General features: G+C 45.4%; 1 protein-coding gene across 1 annotated transcript in view; it reads right to left on the reverse strand.

Moving 5' to 3' along the window:
• crocc2 (ciliary rootlet coiled-coil, rootletin family member 2) overlaps positions 1 to 17,866 on the reverse strand; it is a 270,040-nt gene extending 252,174 nt beyond the window's left edge. The window contains exons 1-3 of the mRNA XM_048542456.2: positions 17,025 to 17,866; positions 8,806 to 8,956; positions 2,826 to 2,971 (exon numbers count right to left, since the gene is read on the reverse strand). Of these exons, the coding sequence (XP_048398413.1) occupies positions 2,826 to 2,971; positions 8,806 to 8,956; positions 17,025 to 17,075 (348 nt within the window). The 5' untranslated portion in view covers positions 17,076 to 17,866. The remainder of the gene's footprint in view (positions 1 to 2,825; positions 2,972 to 8,805; positions 8,957 to 17,024) is intronic.
• Between the last annotated feature and the right edge of the window lie 258 nt (positions 17,867 to 18,124).

Below are 18,124 nucleotides of genomic sequence, written 5' to 3' on the forward strand. Positions count from 1 at the left end.
GGGGTTCAAAGCTAGAAGGCAAAGCTTTAAGGTGAGAGGGGAAAGATTTAAAAAGGACTTACATGTAACTTTTTCACACAGAGGTTGATGCATGTATGGAATGAGCTGCCAGACAAAGTGGTGGAAGCTGGTAAAATTACAATATTCAAAAGGCATCTGGATGGGCACATGAGTAGGATGGGTTCAAAGGAATATGGGCCATATACTAGCAAATGGGACTAGATTAATTTAGGATATCTGGTGGTGATGGACTAGTTGGACCAGAGGGTCTGATTCCATACTGTACATTTCTATGCCTCTAAGTAATAACCTGCCTTACTATTTTTGCTACGGAAGTTGATAACCTCAAATTTATCCACATTATACCACATCTGCCCTACATTTACCCACTTACTCAGCCTATCCAAAACACTTCAACCTCTCTGTGGTCTCCTCACAGCTCACCCATCCAGGCAGCTTTGTGTCATTTGAAAATTTTGAAGTATTTCATTTAGATCCCTCATCTAAATCATGAACAGTCATTGTGAATAGCTGTGGTCCTAGTACCCCATTAGTCACTGGCAGCCATTCAGAAAAAGATCCATCTACCTCTATTGTTTCCAGTCTGCTAACCATTTTCTATCCATCTCATTAACCTTAATTGCATAAGCTTTAATTTCAAACATTAATCTCTTATGTGGGGCTTTGTTAAAAGCCTTCTGAAAGTCCGAATAAATCACATTTATTGGCTTCCATGATCAACACTACCAGTTACAGCCTCAAAGAATTCAAGTAGATTTGTTGAGCATGATTTCCTTTTTATAAGTCTATGCTGACTGTGTCTCTTTCTACCAGTTTTCTAAATTCTCTGCTTTTTCTCTCCCTGTTTTCTCTCTACCTCCCTTTTTCAATAGTAGGATTACGTTAAGCTACCCTCCAATCTGGAAGAACTGTTCCAGAGTCTAACGAATCTTGGAAGATGCCCATCAATGCATCCATTATTTCTCTGGACACTTCCTTAAGTACTCTGGGATGTAGATTAAAAGGCCCTGGGGATTTTTCAGCCTTCAAACCCATCAATTTCTTCAACAACAATCTAGCTTAGGATAGATATTAACAGAGATGGTGCTAGATGGTCTATGTTCCAGACATCACTAGGGATGTCCTGTCCCACCAAATATGCAACTCACCAGAGGTGGTGACACTGGGTCAGAGAGGAGTTGCCCTGATATCTTCAACATTGACAAACACAAAAGACAATGATCTAAGCATTTCGCTGTGACCTGTCCTCAGAAGGGGGTTAGAGTGATGATTTTTTTCTGTATAGAAATGTGTGTCTGTTACTTTTTTAAAGTAAGTATTTGTTGCCAACTTACAGATGGTTGTCTTGAGCCAAGTTAAACACTGGTGTCCAGAAACTTCATGCTTTCCTTCTGGCTTCTGGTTTAAGTTTATTGGAGCAGTCATAATTATTTAAGATATTAATGAATTCTTCTAATTCTTCATCTCAAGAGTCCAAATTCCCCGTGTGTTAACTCATATGCTGAAGATATTGTAACTACATGAGCACGTCACCTAACAAAGGATCTAGAGAGACTAAAATCAAAACGTGCCTCTGAAAGCCAAAATGTCGCTCTCAAGAACCTTCAAAAATCAAAAAGTGGAATTGGCTCTGGAGGAGGTTTCAACTTACAACCCATCACATGGCTGACCTAGAATCTCTCCTCATCTTACTACTAGTCTTTGGCACTTTGGGAGGATTCGTTGCTTGATAGTCAGCCTGGCCATGTTGTGATGCTATCACCTTTGGCTATTCGTCATAGGACACCAATTTAAGGCAATTGGTCAAGGAAGCAATAGTGACATTGAGAAAAACTCTTTCTATGCAATGAACAGTAAAAGCTTATTATGCACTGCCTTTTTTGGGCAGATTCAAAGACAATTGGATAAGCAAGAGAAAAGTAAAGATTTGAGGAACCCCAGGAGAATTGCAGTAGAATAGGATTAGCTGATTATGCCCTTGAAAAGAGCAGCACAGACACAACAGTTTTAAAGGTCTCCTTCTGTGCTGTAACCATGTTTCCACTGCAGTAGACAAAACACTTACAAGAGCAGATATTGTACCTACTGCAACACAAAAAGCACCGACCACAATATTATAGAACATAGAAGAGTACAACTCAGGAATGGACACTTCAGCCCACAATGTTGTGTCAAACATGACACCACATGAAACTAATCGCTTCTGCCTGCCTTTGGTCCATATTCTTCTATTCCTTGCATACTCATGTGCTTATCTAAAAGTCCCATAAATGCCCTTATCATATCTGCCTTTGCCAACATCTCTAGCAGCATGTTTTATACTCCTACCACTCTCTGTGTAAAAAAACTTGTTCCTCACATCTCTTTCGAACTTCCCACCTCTCACCTTGAATGCACACCCCCTAGCATTAGACACTTCAACTCTGGAAGAAAGATTCAGTCCATCAACTCGAGCTATGCATCTCATAATTTTATAGACTTGTACCAAGTTTGCACTCAGCCTCCACCAGAAAACTACCCGAGCTTTTCTAGCCTTTCCTTATAGCTCATCCTCTAATTCAGGCAGCATCCTGGTAAACCTCTTCTGGGACCCTGTCGAAAGCCTCCACATCCTTCCTGTAATGTGACTACATTGGATACAGCATTTCAAATAATAATAAGCCATCCAAACTGTTTTCAGCCAACCCAGGCAGCCAGAACACTATATGTTATAGTTCTCCACGGCTCTAAAAGATTCACTTAAACATACGATAGACGCAACATTTATAGTTCAAATTATGTCCAAGGAATGAATCTATCCTTACCCGCTCATTGACAGCACGGAATTTGATAGCTAGTTCATCACGCTCAGCATGACTCTGTGCCAAAAGGTCTTCCATTCGGGACAGTTCCTCCTGCAGCACTGAATTCTCTTCCCGGAGACTGGCCATGGAACTCCTATCTTGTGGGCCTGCAAACAAAAACAAAGGAATATGGATTTACGCCTTTTACCAGACTCTGTTGAATTTTTCTAACTGTTACTTGTGAACACGTATGATGGGTTTATCAAATGTAGCGACAGAGCAGTTATGTCACTGGTCTTGTATTAAATTCCACCTTGGCCAATTATGAATTGGAATTCAGTTTAACACGATTTAATTAAAGTCCTTTAGGGAGGTAAGATTTGCTGCTCCTCTCCAGTCTGGCCTGTACTTTTTTATGTGCCTATAGGATGTGAGCATCGGTAACATAACCAATATTGATGCCCTTGAGAAGATGGCAGTGAGTTGCCTTCTTGAATCACCCAGTCCATTGAGAGTGCTTACAGCCACAGGACTATTAAGGAAGGAGTTCCAGGACTACGATCCAGTGCAAACACCCACCATCTTGACTGAACACTGAAGGAGCCAAATCAGCCCTTCAATTACATTAAATCTCTGCAAAACTGAATTCCTTAATATCCCTCCCTAACACAAAAGCAGACAGGAAGTAGGCATCAATGGGCTTTGTCTGCCCCGAATAAAATTTCAGATTGAGCCACAGAGTATTTTATAGGCCTCCCCAGCATGCTCACCAAAGCAGAGACTATTAAATTGTGTTATGATCCAGAGAACCAGTTAATGAAAGAGAGAAGAGACAACCTCTACAGTCCCATCAAATTATTTACAGAGATACAAAAGCAAGCATAAGGCCCTTTGGGCCCACAGAGGTTTTCTTACACAATGAACCAAGCAAAATATTTGCTTCAGAGATAGTAGGAACTGCAGATGCTGGAGAATCTGAGATAACAAGGTGTAGAGCTAGATGAACACAGCAGGCCAAGCAGCATCATGGTAGTAGGAAAGCTGACGTTTCAGGCCTAGACCATTCTTCAGAAATGGGGGAGGGGGAGGAGGTTCTGAAATAAATAGGGAGAGAGGTGGAGGCGGACAGTAGGTGGAGAGGAAACAGACAAGTCAGAGAGGCGGGGATGGAGCCAGTAAAGGTGAGTGTAGGTGGGGAGGTAGGGAGGAGATAGGTCAGTTCAGAGAGCACGGACAGGTCAAGGGGGCAGGATGAGGTTAGTAGGTAAGAAATAGGGGTACGGCTTGACATGGGAGGAGGGGAAAGCCGAAGGACAGGTTAGGGAGGCGGGGACAAGCTGGGTTGGTTTTGGGATGCAGTAGGCGGAGAGGCGATTTTGAAGCTTGTAAAGTCCACATTGATACCATTGGGCTGCAGGGTTCCCAAGAGGAATATGAGTTGCTGTTCCTGCAACCTACGGGTGGCATCATTGTGGCACTGCAGGAGGCCCAGGATGGACATGTTGTCTAAGGAATGGGAGGGGGAGTGGAAATGGTTCGTGACTGAGAGGTGCAGTTGTTTATTGAGAACCAAGCGTAGGAGATCTGCAGTGGCCCCCAAGTCTCCACTTGGTTTCCTCAACGTAGAGGAGGCCACAACGGGTACAGCGGATAGTATACCACATTGGCAGATGTGCAGGTGAACATGTGCTTCATGTGGAAAGTCTTCTTGGGGCCTGGGATGGGGGTGAGGGGGGAGGTGTGGGGGCAGGTATAGCACTCCCTGCGTTTGCAGGGAAACGTGCCAGGGATGGTGGGGCTGGAGGGGAGTGTGGAGCAGACAAGGGAGTCATGGAGAGAGTGGTCCCTCCGGAAGGCAGATAAGGATGAGGCGGGGAAAATGTCTTTGGTAGTGGGGTTGGACTGCAGATGGCAGAAGTGCGGGAGGATGATGCGTTGGATCCGGAGGTTGGTGCGGTTATACGTGAGGACAAGGGGGATTCTGTTTTGGTTGTTATTGTGAGGAGGAGGTGTGAGGGATGAGTTGCGGGAAATGCAGGAGACACAGTCAAGGGTGTTCTCAACTATTGAGGGGGTGACACTGCAGTCCTTGCAAAACGAGGACATCTGTGATGTACGGGAGTGGAATGCCTCATCCTGGGAGCAGATGCAGCGGAGGTGAAGGAATTAGGAATAGGGATGGCATTTTTGCAGAAAGGTGGGTGGGAGGAGGTGTATTCTAGGTCGCTGTGGGAGTCGGTGGGCTTGAAATGTACATCGGTTTGTAGGTGGTTGCCTGAGATGGAGACAGAGAGGTCCAGGAAGGTGAGGGATGTGTTCGAGATGGTCCAGGTGAACTTGAGGTTGGGGTGGAAGGTGTTAGTGAAGTGGATGAACTGTTCGAGCTCCTCTTGGGAGCAAGAGGCATCGCCGATATAGTGATCAATGTAACAGAGGAAGAGGTGGGGTTTAGGGCCAGTGTAGGTACGGAAGAGCGACTGTTCCACATAACCTACAAAGAGGCAGGCAAATCTTGGGCCCATGCGGGTACCCATGGCCACCGCTTTTGTCTGTAGGAAGTGGGAGGAATTGAAAGAGAAGTTGTTGAGGGCCTTTAGGCACTCTGTATGGGGAATACAAGTGTATAGGGACTGGACGTCCATGGTAGAGATGAGGTGTTGGGGACCGGGGAATTGGAAGTTATGGAGGAGGTGGGGGGCGTGGCTGGTGTCACGGATGTAGGTCGGGAGTTTCTGGACTAAGGGGGAGAAAACAGAGATGAGATAGGTTCGGTGGGGCAGGAGCAGGCGGAGACAATGGGTCGACCAGGGCAGTCCCAACTGCCCGACTACCTACACTCACCTTTATTGGCTCCATCCCCTCCTTTTTGACCGGTCTGTCTCCTCTCCACCTATCTTCTCCTCTGTCCATCTTCTATCTGCCTCCCCCTCTCTCCCTATTTATTTCAGAACCTCCTCCTTCTCCACCATTTCTGAAGAAGGGTCTCGGCCCGAAATGTCAGCTTTCCTGCTCCTATGATGCTGCTTGGCCTGCTGTGTTCATCCAGCTCTACACCTTGTTATCTCAAAATATTTGCTTGAACCACACGATAACACATCATTTGCACCACTTTCATAAAATTTGGGGTGCATTTGCCATTTAAAATCCTTGTCAAAGTGTCACAGAAGCTGAAACAACTTGAGGCAGATTGTATCATTGACCGAATCAACACATTAATGTGGATATCAAATTTCAGAAAACTATGAAACCAAATGTGGAGTTAGACTATGCATTAACCTTTAAGGTGACCAACAAAGCTATCATAGAATCCCTATGGTATAGAAGCAAGCCATTCAGCATGTCAAGTCCACAATACCCCTCCAAAGAGCATCCCACACAGACCTCTGTAACCCTGAATTTCCCATACCCAGACCACCTAACCTGCACATCTTTAGACTGTGGGTGGAAACCAGAGCACCCAGACAGAACCCACACAGACAAGGTGAGAACAAGCAAACTCCACACCGTCACTAAGCATGGAATTGAACCCAGGTCTTTGGTGTTATGAGACAGCAGTGCTAACCACTAAGCCACCATTCCAAGAGGCAAAGCATTCCACATAAGTATCACCTCCTAAAATCCAATAACTATCAGCACCATCTTATAACTCCACAGTCTTCTAGCAGCTCAATATTTGACAGGCCAGCTGTTGAAAGTCTTCATGGAACAAAACTGATATCTTGTGATGACTGTATCGGCGCCGCCTCTTGCTCCCCAGAGGAGCTCGAACAGTTCATCCACTTCACCAACACCTTCCACCCCAACCTTCAGTTCACCTGGGCCATCTCCAACACATCCCTCACCTTCCTGGACCTCTCAGTCTCCATCTCAGGCAACCAGCTTGTAACTGATGTCCATTTCAAGCCCACCGACTCCCACAGCTACCTAGAATACACCTCCTCCCACCCACTCTCCTGCAAAAATTCCATCCCCTATTCCCAATTCCTCCGCCTCCGCCGCATCTGCTCCCACGATGAGGCATTCCACTCCCGCACATCCCAGATGTCCAAGTTCTTCAAGGACCACAACTTTCCCCCCACAGTGGTCGAGAACGCGCTTGACCGCGTCTCCCACATTTCCCGCAACACATCCCTCACACCCGCCCCCACCACAACCGCCCAAAGAGGATCCCCCTCGTTCTCACACACCACCCCACCAACCTCCGGATACAACGCATCATCCTCCGACACTTGCGCCATCTACAATCCGATCCCACCACCCAAGACATTTTTCCATCCCCACCCTTGTCTGCTTTCCGGAGAGACCACTCTCTCCGTGACTCCCTTGTTCACTCCACACTGCCCTCCAACCCCACCACACCCGGCACCTTCCCCTGCAACCGCAGGAAATGCTACACTTGCCCCCACACCTCCTCCCTCACCCCTATCCCAGGCCCCAAGGTGACTTTCCATATTAAGCAGAGGTTCACCTGCACATCTGCCAATGTGGTATAGTGCATCCACTGTACCCGGTGTGGCTTCCTCTACATTGGGGAAACCAAGTGGAGGCTTGGGGACCGCTTTGCAGAACACCTCTGCTCGGTTCGCAATAAACAACTGCACCTCCCAGTCGCAAACCATTTCCACTCCCCCTCCCGTTCTTTAGATGACATGTCCATCATGGGCCTCCTGCAGTGCCACAATGATGCCACCCGAAGGTTGCAGGAACAGCAACTCATATTCCGCTTGGGAACCCTGCAGCCCAATGGTATCAATGTGGACTTCACCAGCTTCAAAATCTCCCCTTCCCCCACCGCATCCCAAAACCAGCCCAGTTCGTCCCCTACCCCCACTGCACCACACAACCAGCCCAGCTCTTCCCCTCCACCCACTGCATCCCAAAACCAGTCCAACCTGTCTCTGCCTCCCTAACCTGTTCTTCCTCTCACCCATCCCTTCCTCCCACCCCAAGCCGCACCTCCATCTCCTACCTACTAACCTCATCCCACCTCTTTGACCTGTCCGTCTTCCCTGGACTGACCTATCCCCTCCCTACCTCCCCACCTATACTCTCCTCTCCACCTATCTTCTTTTCTCTCCATCTTCGGTCCGCCTCCCCCTCTCTCCCTATTTATTCCAGAACCCTCACCCCATCCCCCTCTCTGATAAAGGGTCTAGGCCCGAAACGTCAGCTTTTGTGCTCCTGGGATGCTGCTGGGCCTGCTGTGTTCATCCAGCCTCACATTTCATTATCTTAAAACTGATATCTTGTAGTTTTCCTTGAAAGTGTGTTTCAGTACCAAGAATACCCTGTGCACCCAAAACACTCCTGAAGATTTTATCAAACAATCAAATCGTGACCACAAATTTGCATTACCTTTACCTGGGTCAAAGCAGATTAAATGTTTGCTCAGCATAATTCTGATCTATTAGATGACAACACAAGATGGGACATGAGATACCTGATCATGAGCAAACGAGGTTACTTCAAGAACAGTGATTACGTGCATGCATTTGCATTGCCAATGAACATCTCTGATGTTGGTCTTCCAACTCATCACGTTGGTCATTGAGAATTACCAACTCAAATTTATAAACTTCAACATACCCACCAGAGATGTTCATAGTTCAACAATTATCTCTGTACTTCAAGCAAACTGGGAAGTAGGAAAAGACTCGATATACATATTTGTTGTTCGGGATGCTTTTGTTTAAAATAATATGTTTAGTTTCACAAGGTGAAAAGAAAATCGAATGTTCACTTGCTTTGTGTTTGATTATGTGAGTCTGTTTACTATTGAGGTCACTGTGCTTGTTCAGTTAAGTCTGGGTGTGAACTCAGGGAAAGGTGAACAAAATGTAGAAAAAGATTAAATTCGGAACTGAAGTAAGAGGCAGATGTTTTAATGCACTGAATAAAACCTGTTACACAGTATAATCTCTGCATTGGTACAAAATATAAAATATATACCAGCCTGTTCACTCATTAAAAATGTGTTTTTCAGATCAAGCAATTCACTAACCTTCCATTCTTTCCTCGGTTAGATTCTTGGTAACTATCTCTCGGATTCGAGCGGGAACCGTAGTTAGTGTCGTGCCCTCGCCCGCTCCACGAACAGTCAGACTCCTGTCCTTTCCACTCAACTCTGGGTTCAGTACAGTGTCTTCTAGTTTCTGAAACATTGGGAAAAAAACAATGAGCTGAGGCACATGCACTTGCTCAAACCTATAACTTCGGAATGGGCTGGTTCGCTCAGAGACCAAAATTAATAGGCCTGGAGAACTTTAAGCCCGATTTAGCAGTGTTTCAAACTACTTTGTTTTGTGCAGTTTTCCAAAAGCTTTCTCCCATGAAAATATCAGAAGTCAAGCAGAAGTGGGTTAACATTAGACTCACAGGCAGAAAAATATAATGCACAAATCCAAATGCATATTGTTGAGAAACAGAACTGTTGGATTCCAGAAAATCCACCATTAGAAGGACTTTTACTGTACTGGCTATTATGTGGCCAGAAATTGGACAAAGATGCGAGTTAAAGCCCAAGGAACTGGGCAGATATTCTTGTCCAAATGACTTCCATCTAATTTGGGTCCTTTACATGGGCAACTGATGAAAATCATAGAATCCCTACAGTGTGGAAGCAGGCCATTTGGCCCATGAAGTCCACACTGACCCTCCAAAGAGCATCCCACCCAGACACTCAGCCCCACCCTATTCCTGTAAACCTGCAGTTAGAATTAGAATCAGAATTAGGTTTATTGTCACGTGTACTCAAGTACAAAAGTGCAGGAGCACAGTGAAAAGTTTACAATACCACTCCATATTGAGCCATGTTAGATACAAAGTGCGTAGCTACAAATCTTAGATACAAAGTAGAGAGATAAAGAATAAAGAAGTTACATTATCTTACAGATATTCATAGTGTAAGTTAGAAAAATAAGAAGTAAAGAAAAGATAAACATTACAGCCTTTCTATAATTGCCCTGCAGTGAATCAACGCAGAGGTCTTCCACATATGGTCTGACAAGGCTCACAAGCTGCTGAATACCAGCACTGGTCCCCATTCCAACAATCTTCCCCATTTCTGCTTGGGGTACACTGGCTGTCCCGCTCAATTCAGGGCATACTGGTGGTCCTGCCTTCACTGGGGCCTCTAGCATGCCGTCCCCTCCCCTCCGCTCAGGGCATGCCGACCGTCCCACTCCATTCAGGGCATGCTAGCTGTCCCAGTTCCACTCCGGCCTACAGCCCAGTCTGTTCCATGCCTCCACCCAACTAGCCTGCATACTGTGGGCAATTTACACGGCCAATCCATTTAACCTGGACTGTGGGAGGAAATAGAGCACGCAGAGGAAACCCGCACAGACACCGAAAGAATGTGAAAATTTCACTGTCGCCCGAGCTGGCATTTCTCTGGTGGTGAAAGCCCAGGCTAAAACAAGATCAAGACCTGTCCCTTCTTTACACACACCCAACTCCACTACCCTCACCCCTCCATTTGACGCGTGTCAGGCGACTGAGGATAGCTACCTAATTCCCCTTTTCAACAGCAGAGGCGGAAATAATTTGGGAAATCATTGACTAAAGATGAGATTAATGAGTATCAAGGCTCAGAGAAAATGACCCACAGCAGCAACATGGATTTTAGAGAGGTAGATTGCTCTTAACCAAACTGATAGTTCTCTAGTGAAGTGTCAGTGATACGGATGGAGGAAATATAATAGGTGCCTTTGACAAGGTGACACACAAGGGGACTGTTGGGGAAAATCAAGACAAAGGGAATGTGAGAGGCCAGTGAATTGGCCTAATAACCAGTTGGAAGGGAGGAATGGGGAATGCCGGTTAGGACAGTTCCTCAGAATGGTTATAAATAATAGAGATGTCCCATAAGGATTGTGTAATGCTGTTAATTCTACTTACCAACTACTTTAATGTTTGTGCTGAGCCTTTTTTTATGGGCACATTTGTCCAGAATAACAGCAAATAACTCTGAGATACAGGGATACTGATGAGATAAAAGAATAGGCTGAAAAAGAGTGACAGAGGAGCATCTGTACATTTCATTTACCAACATTGCACTTTGTACAAAGAAAGTGTGGGAAGTTACAACATTCCTCTGTGACAGGTCAAGCATTACAAGTGCAGCTCAAGAGCCCTCAAAAGGTGTCTACTGAGATCCAAATTCAAGATCTCAGATTTATGAGGCTAGCATGCTATCCCACTAAACTGGAACATTGGCTTGAATTAGGCACTTCAGCTTTGCACGTTATTAATAGCAGAGCCCGCAGCCTAGTCAGTCTTGTGGCACTATGCCTACAAGCCAGAGGGCGTAAGTTCAAATCCCACCTGCCCTGGAGATGTGTCATAATATGCCTGAATAATAACCACAAGATAGCATTAAATCTTTATAGGACTGCAGTTTGGTCTTCTGGAAGCAAGAGAGTAGATAAAGGTACAGATTCACCAGGTCTGTTTTTTTTTAAAATTGATTCACGGGATGTGGACATTGCTGGCCAAGCTAGCAGTTATTGCCCAGCCCACAATTCAACCACATCACCATGGGTTGGGAGTCACATGTAGACTAAACAGGTAAAGTCGGCATTTCCTTCCCTGAAATTATCAAGAAAGACTTGAAGGAATAAATCTGTCTTTCCATCAGCACAAACGAGATTCTGAGGTTATTTAGCATCATGGAGAATAACACATTTGCATTGTAGGGGTAATATTCCTGTGATATATAAAAAAGAATTCTCCACTCTTGCCATAGATTTGGGAGCTGTGTCATTTTTTTGCTATAAGTTTAGTAACCGAGGAAAAGAATATAAAACAAAATCTAGGAGAGCTATCAGTGAGAAGAATACAATGTTATGGCTGCAGAGAAAGTGCACAAAGAGCGAGATCAACATTCAATTTAAAATTTGAGAGGTCCAATCAGAAGTCTAATTACAGGAGGAAAGAAGCTGTTGATGAATTTGTTGGTATGTGGGTTTAAGCCTTTGTATCTTCTGCACAATGCAAGAGGTTGGAAGTGATTATAACTGGGGTTGGAGTGGTCTTTGATGATGTTGTCTGCATTCATGAGGTAGTGAAAAGTATAGATGGAGTCAATGGATGGCAGGTTGGCCTGTATGATGGACTAGGTAGTGTTGACAACTCTCTGTAGTTTCTTAAAGTCCTAGGCAGAGCAGTTGCCATACCACATCATGATGCAAACAGATAGAATGCTTTCTACAGCGGGTCTGTAAAAATTGGTGTCTTTATGGACATGCCAAATTTCCTTTGTCTCCTTTAGCAGTAGAGGAATGTAAGTAATTCCCTCTCAGCCATTCTACATTCTCTGTACACTGCCCATGCTGTAGAAACAAGCTGCCTCTATCAACCTAGGTCAGCCAGGGCAATCCGGAGTCACAGGATTATTCAAGCATAAGAAGTTTCGTTGGGCGAGCGCACTGATATTTTGCACTTTTCCTGCGCTGTTTCTAAAAACAGCAAGGGGGCGCCAGTGGAAAGAACCTTGCCATTGTCTTACCAGACCTCGCTTTCCTCGTGAAACCCCCTCAAGTCAAAATGGGTCACCAAACCCGACCTTCCCCTTGGAAATCCATGTTGAATTTCCAATAATTTGTACATCATGAGCTTAGACTGATTTGTCCAGATTTAACAAGTTTGAAGAAGTTTTAATACAATTATAACGGGCTCTGGATTAATGTGTACAGTTTTGGTCTACTCACCTATGCCTGCAGGAAACTATTTGTGTTCATTTGGAGGCAGCAAGATGGTCAGGCAACTGAGCAGACCCTCATCATACTTAAGCAGAAAGTTATTAGATGGTGGTCTTTCCCCACTGCAGCTGCCCCAAGCTTTAGTGCATCATTCAACATGCAGTCCTGATCCTTTGAAATAAGGCAGTCTGCAACATTTGGAAGAGGTCAACTTGACATCAGAAGACCAAAAGGTTTCAGTCAGACCAGAAAGCATCTTTCACTGACTTGATAGTCCTCTAGGAGCAGTCATTGTGCATTGTGGGAAACTGTCCATAGAGCACAGAGTGCCTAGGCCAACATTTTCTGCAGTTTAGAAGACTGTATAACGTGCTCATTGAAATGTTGCTAAGTGGACACTACAAATTGAAGCTCTTCTTATACCCTACAAAAGACTCTGATTAAAGGTGTAGATCTGGATGAACACAGCAGGCCAAGCAGCATCAGAGGAGCAGGAGAATTGACATTTCAGGCCTCGATCCTTCTTCAGGTTTTTCTTGTCTTGCTTCAGAAGCTAAGCAGAATCTGGCCTGGTTAGTACTTGGATACGAGACTGCCTGGGAATACCAGGTGCAGTAGGCTTAAAACAAAGATGCCTCAGTGGCTCAGTGGTTAGCACTGCTGCCTCACTGCGCCGGGAACCTGGGTTCGATTCCACCCTCAAGCAACTGTCTGTGTAGAGTTTGCATATTCTCCCCTTGTCTGCACACATTTTCTCCCACTGTCCTAAGATGTGCAGGCTAGGTGGATTGGCCATGCTAAATTGCCCATAGTGTTCAGGGATGTGTAAATTTGGTGGGTTATAGGGGATGGGTCTGGTTGGATGCCCTGAGGGTTGGAGTGGACTTATTGGGCCAAAGGGTCTGTTTCCATGCTGTAGGGATTCTACGGTTAGGACAAGAAACAGACTTGAGGAAATGAGACGTCATTTCATATAGAATGAGAATACAGTGCTAATTGTTTGGCACGGAGATGCAGCAAGAACATTTAACTGTCAATCTTCATTCTCTGTCCAGGCAGGTAGATTCTGATTGGTCAGGGCTTTGTCATGGGGAATTAGTAGAATTTGGTTCTCCTCGTGATCTTATTATTTCAGGAAAAGGTGCACTTGTGTATAGATTCCGTTTGCCTACGTGGAGCATGGCATTTATATGCATAGGTTCTAGCAAGTACAAATGCATCGCCAGGCTAATGTTCATAAATTAGTTTCCGATGTAAGTTTCGGCATAGTCCAGATTATTAAATAAATTATTTCCATTAACAAAATCACATATAATGGTGAATATACTTTTCTGAGGCTAGTTGAAAAGAAGCAGCTTGCTGTGAGCTGGGAATAGTCAATGGGAAATAGTCTGGTATAGTCTGCTAGTGGTTGGGGCGTATGGCCTAAATTTCTGGGATAACACTGGTTCTAAAACTCATACATCACATTGCTTATTTGTGTAGTAGGCAGAACCTCTTTTTGGCTCGACAGCGGCATCCTGTTGGTGGAGATAACCACTAAAACCAGGAGACAGCTCGCTTCATCTGTTGTTCTCATACCTTGAGACAACTTCCCAATCCTTGCTAATTGGAGGTGGACTGGACACCATTCAGCGCCAAATGTGATGGACATGTGCCCCTTCATGAGGTTTGTGATATACAATGAGCAATGATTTGATAAGGGTGTTCATTTTCAAGCAGTATAGTCTTGGCACACCCTATCTCACTGGCAAGCTTACATGATGTGCAGATGGCTAGGATCCTTGCTGTACTACCAAACATTTACAAACTGAAATGTGTCATATTCTCAAGGGCCTTGACAGGGGAAATGCTGAAAAAATGTTTCCCTTAACTGGAGAATCTAGAACACTGGGTCACAGTCTAGAATAAGGGGTCAGCCGTTTAGGATTGAAAGAAGTAATTTTGTCACATAAAGGGTTTGGACCTTTAGAATTCTTCAACCATGAGAGCAGTGACTGCTCACTTGTTGAGTACATTCAACACAAAGGTTATGAGATCTTTGGTTATTTGGAAAATTATGGGATATGGCGACAGTGGCAGAGGGTGAAGTTGAGATGAACAAAAAGCCATGAACTTGTTGAATGGCAGAACAGGCCTGAATGGCATGCTTCAGCTTTTATTCTTTCTGTATTAGTTGTCTGTTCATCTGAGCTAGGCTATTTGTTTGGTGTCCAAACCATGTGCCTAAGATTGGTATTTAGTTCAATTTAACTACACCCACAAGGACTCTCTTGGCGCACTTATGACTTCTCCGGAGCTAATGCTTCATAACTGTACCCATCATTCCAGGCCTGTTTTAAGGTTCTGCCTCTCCTCAGAATCTGGCTCTCCCTTCATGAGGGAGAATGGGAAATCTGCCTCAAAAGGTTTTCTCTTTTGGACCTAAGACCAGTGATCTCCCTTTCTTAATACACCAGGAATGGGTGGAATTTTTAGGGAAGGTTGTTGTTGGGGTGTTGGTGTGGGGGGATAGTGCTGCTGGGCTGGATTTTTGGGGTGTTGTTCTGTGGTGGGGATATCACACGCTGGACTCCATGCATTAAAATATACAGAATAGGACGCTGCATAATATCTTTGTTGCCTATATTCCCTTTCTTATCCTCAGTCCCCACATCAATTGTATCCATAACACAGGAAGAAGGGAAATGGAGTGGACAGAAGAATCACAAGCCTAAAGGACAACAACTGTTAAACCAAACACAGAGGACATGAATTCACCTTTGGAAATGATAGTATTTAGCAGCAGATACTTGACACGCTGTCACTCACACACAGAATAGTGTGATGCACTTTAACACACACATCTAGAATATTGTAACCCACACACATGACATATTCTAACCACAAACCTAGCACAATGTAACCCCTACAGGTAGCACATTTTAACCAACATTCTTGACAACATTGTAATATACCAACCAGACACATCGCAACACACATACATGGTATATCATGACTCACCGACATCACATATTGCAACCACACACCTGGCATACTGTAGCCCACACACCTAGCACACTCTAATCTACATACTTGATGCACTGTAGCACACTGACCTGACATACTGTGACCCACAGACATGATGTATTTTAACCACACACCTAGCACATTGCAACCACACACACCTGGCTCAATGTAACATATACATTTGGTTCATTATAACACACGCGCACACACACACACACACACACACACACACACACACACACACACACCCACACACACACACGCACCCCTTACTCATTATAACCCTGCATTCTTGACACATTGTAATACACAGACCTGGTACATTGTAACCCATGCACTTAATGATGCTGTAATGAGTCTGGTTTGAGCGTAAACTATACTGGATCGGGGTTAAAACTAGGCCCAAATGTAAGTAACTCCAGTATCATAAACCCCTCAGTTTCCACTTCATCAAGCAGTGAATCCAGGATCTTACCTGCTGTTGTGAGCTGGGCACGGCCTCACTTTGTTGCTTGGGGCTGCTTGGTGACTTGTGAGAACAGCATTGGAGACTAGCACCTTTCTAAACCTGAGCCCCTCCTCATTGGATATGTTTAGTTATTAGTAATTAATCAGATTAAATTGCACAGATTCAATTTACTCGAAAATCTCATACAGGTCTTATTTAACAGCTCAGACTACAACTTGTAGTTACAGAAAACAATGTATGCACCCTGACTCAAGCAATCAGCTTCTGCTGATTTGCACATGGCAGTTCCTCATGTAGTTTCATTCCGGTCCTTGTATTATTCACATTTCTAGCTTTGAAAGACACATAGCTCTATCAGGCACACCCACTGCTTTCCCAACAATGTCTCTGAATCCACCAGCACCTCTGCTCATACCATTCCATGTTACATCTAACCACAGTCATTGACGCACAGGACACAAGGAATGAGCAGAATATTGAGAAGGGAATATTACAAGCCAGCCTGTCAAATCCTGAGTTCTTTGAAACCTCACAGAAGATCATCAGCAAGGCTGAATTTTCACTTGAATATTGTTTCTGGTCGTAAAATCACAAGGATGGCCATATCAAGGTCTGTATGTGCCCTCAGCTCATTTACTTCACACACTGGACTCCATGCATTAAAATATATAGAATTCGACACTGCATATTGTCTTTGTTGCCTATATTCTGCTTTTCTCTCTTTCTTTTGCTGGCCATTGTCACATACTAACTCCCTGTCTTCCAGCTCCAGCTTTGTTTCACTCAGTTCTGATTTTGGGAATGACCTGCTGCACATGCTTTCACAGTGCCACGTAATCTCCCCCTGTCATTCTGCCACTTGGAGCTGTACCTTATCAAGGACACACTAAGCTTGCTGAACTTCTTGGGAAGGTGCTGCCTTTCTAATTGGCATATGGGAGGCAGCCTGACGGTCTGCAGCCTGTTTATTCCGCCTCCTCCCAGGTTTGCAACAAGTCAATTTGTTAAGTTTAAGAGATGAAAGAAGTAGCTGTAACTAACCTGGATAACAGTCTCCAGCTTCTCCTCAGGCCACTCACTCGGTGAAATCATGGGGATCCTGGTGTCCACTACTGCACATCAACGAACGAGAAGAGCAAGATGTGTCCACTGTTCCTAGAGGTTGCCGGTTAGGGATGGAGTTTTCAGGGAAGGTTGTTGTTGCTTTGTGGGGGTGGTTTGTTGGGGTGGGGGGATAGTGCTGCTGGGGGTGAATGGTTGGGGTTTTGTCCTGTGGTGGGGATACAATCACTGAGAAATTTGGAAGGTATTGCCACAGGGATGATTGACTAACTGGGTATTGGTGCTGGGAAGGATGGGGAAGACTGCAGCTGGGAAGGTTGGAGAAAGGGGTATTGCTGCTGGGAAGGTGGGAGAAAGGGGTATTGCTGCTGGGAAGGTCAAGGAAAGGGGTATCGCTGCTGAGAAGGTCAGGGAAAGGGGTATCGCTGTTGGGAAGGTCAGGGAAAGGGGTATCGCTGTTGGGAAGGTTGGGGAAAGGGGTATCGCTGCTGGGAAGGTTAGGGAAAGGGGTATTGCTGCTGGGAAGGTTGGGGGCGGGGTATCGCTGCTGGGAAGGTCAGGGAAAGGGGTATCGCTGTTGGGAAGGTCAGGGAAAGGGGTATCGCTGTTGGGAAGGTTGGGGAAAGGGGTATTGCTGCTGGGAAGGTCAGGGAAAGGGGTATTGCTGCTGGGAAGGTTGGGGACGGGGAGCTGGGGGATTAGGGAGAGGGGAGACTAAGGGCCGCTCTCAACTCCCGGCCTCAGTCAGTCCACTCGCTGGCTGCACTCGCATATGCCTGCAGCCTGGCCTCCGCCTGCCGATGGAAGCTGCACTCGCCCGTTCCCCGAACTTTGCCCGGCGCCGGTTGCTGTGGAAATCGAACGCCGAGCTTGCGTTGCCGTGGAAACTGGACGCTGCAAGAAAGCGGTTGCCTGGAGACGGGGACGCTTTGGGAAGTAACGACTGGACGTAGGGCGTCCAAAGTAGCGGGATCCGGGCAACTTGCAGCGGGATCGCCAGCACACACGGGGAGGAGGGGGGTGGGGCAGAATAAAGAGAAAGCGTAAGGGAAATAGGTTAAAATCTCAGCTAGCTGCAA

This window comes from Stegostoma tigrinum, chromosome 14, assembly GCF_030684315.1.
Source record: "Stegostoma tigrinum isolate sSteTig4 chromosome 14, sSteTig4.hap1, whole genome shotgun sequence".
NCBI classification, from domain to species: domain Eukaryota; kingdom Metazoa; phylum Chordata; class Chondrichthyes; order Orectolobiformes; family Stegostomatidae; genus Stegostoma; species Stegostoma tigrinum.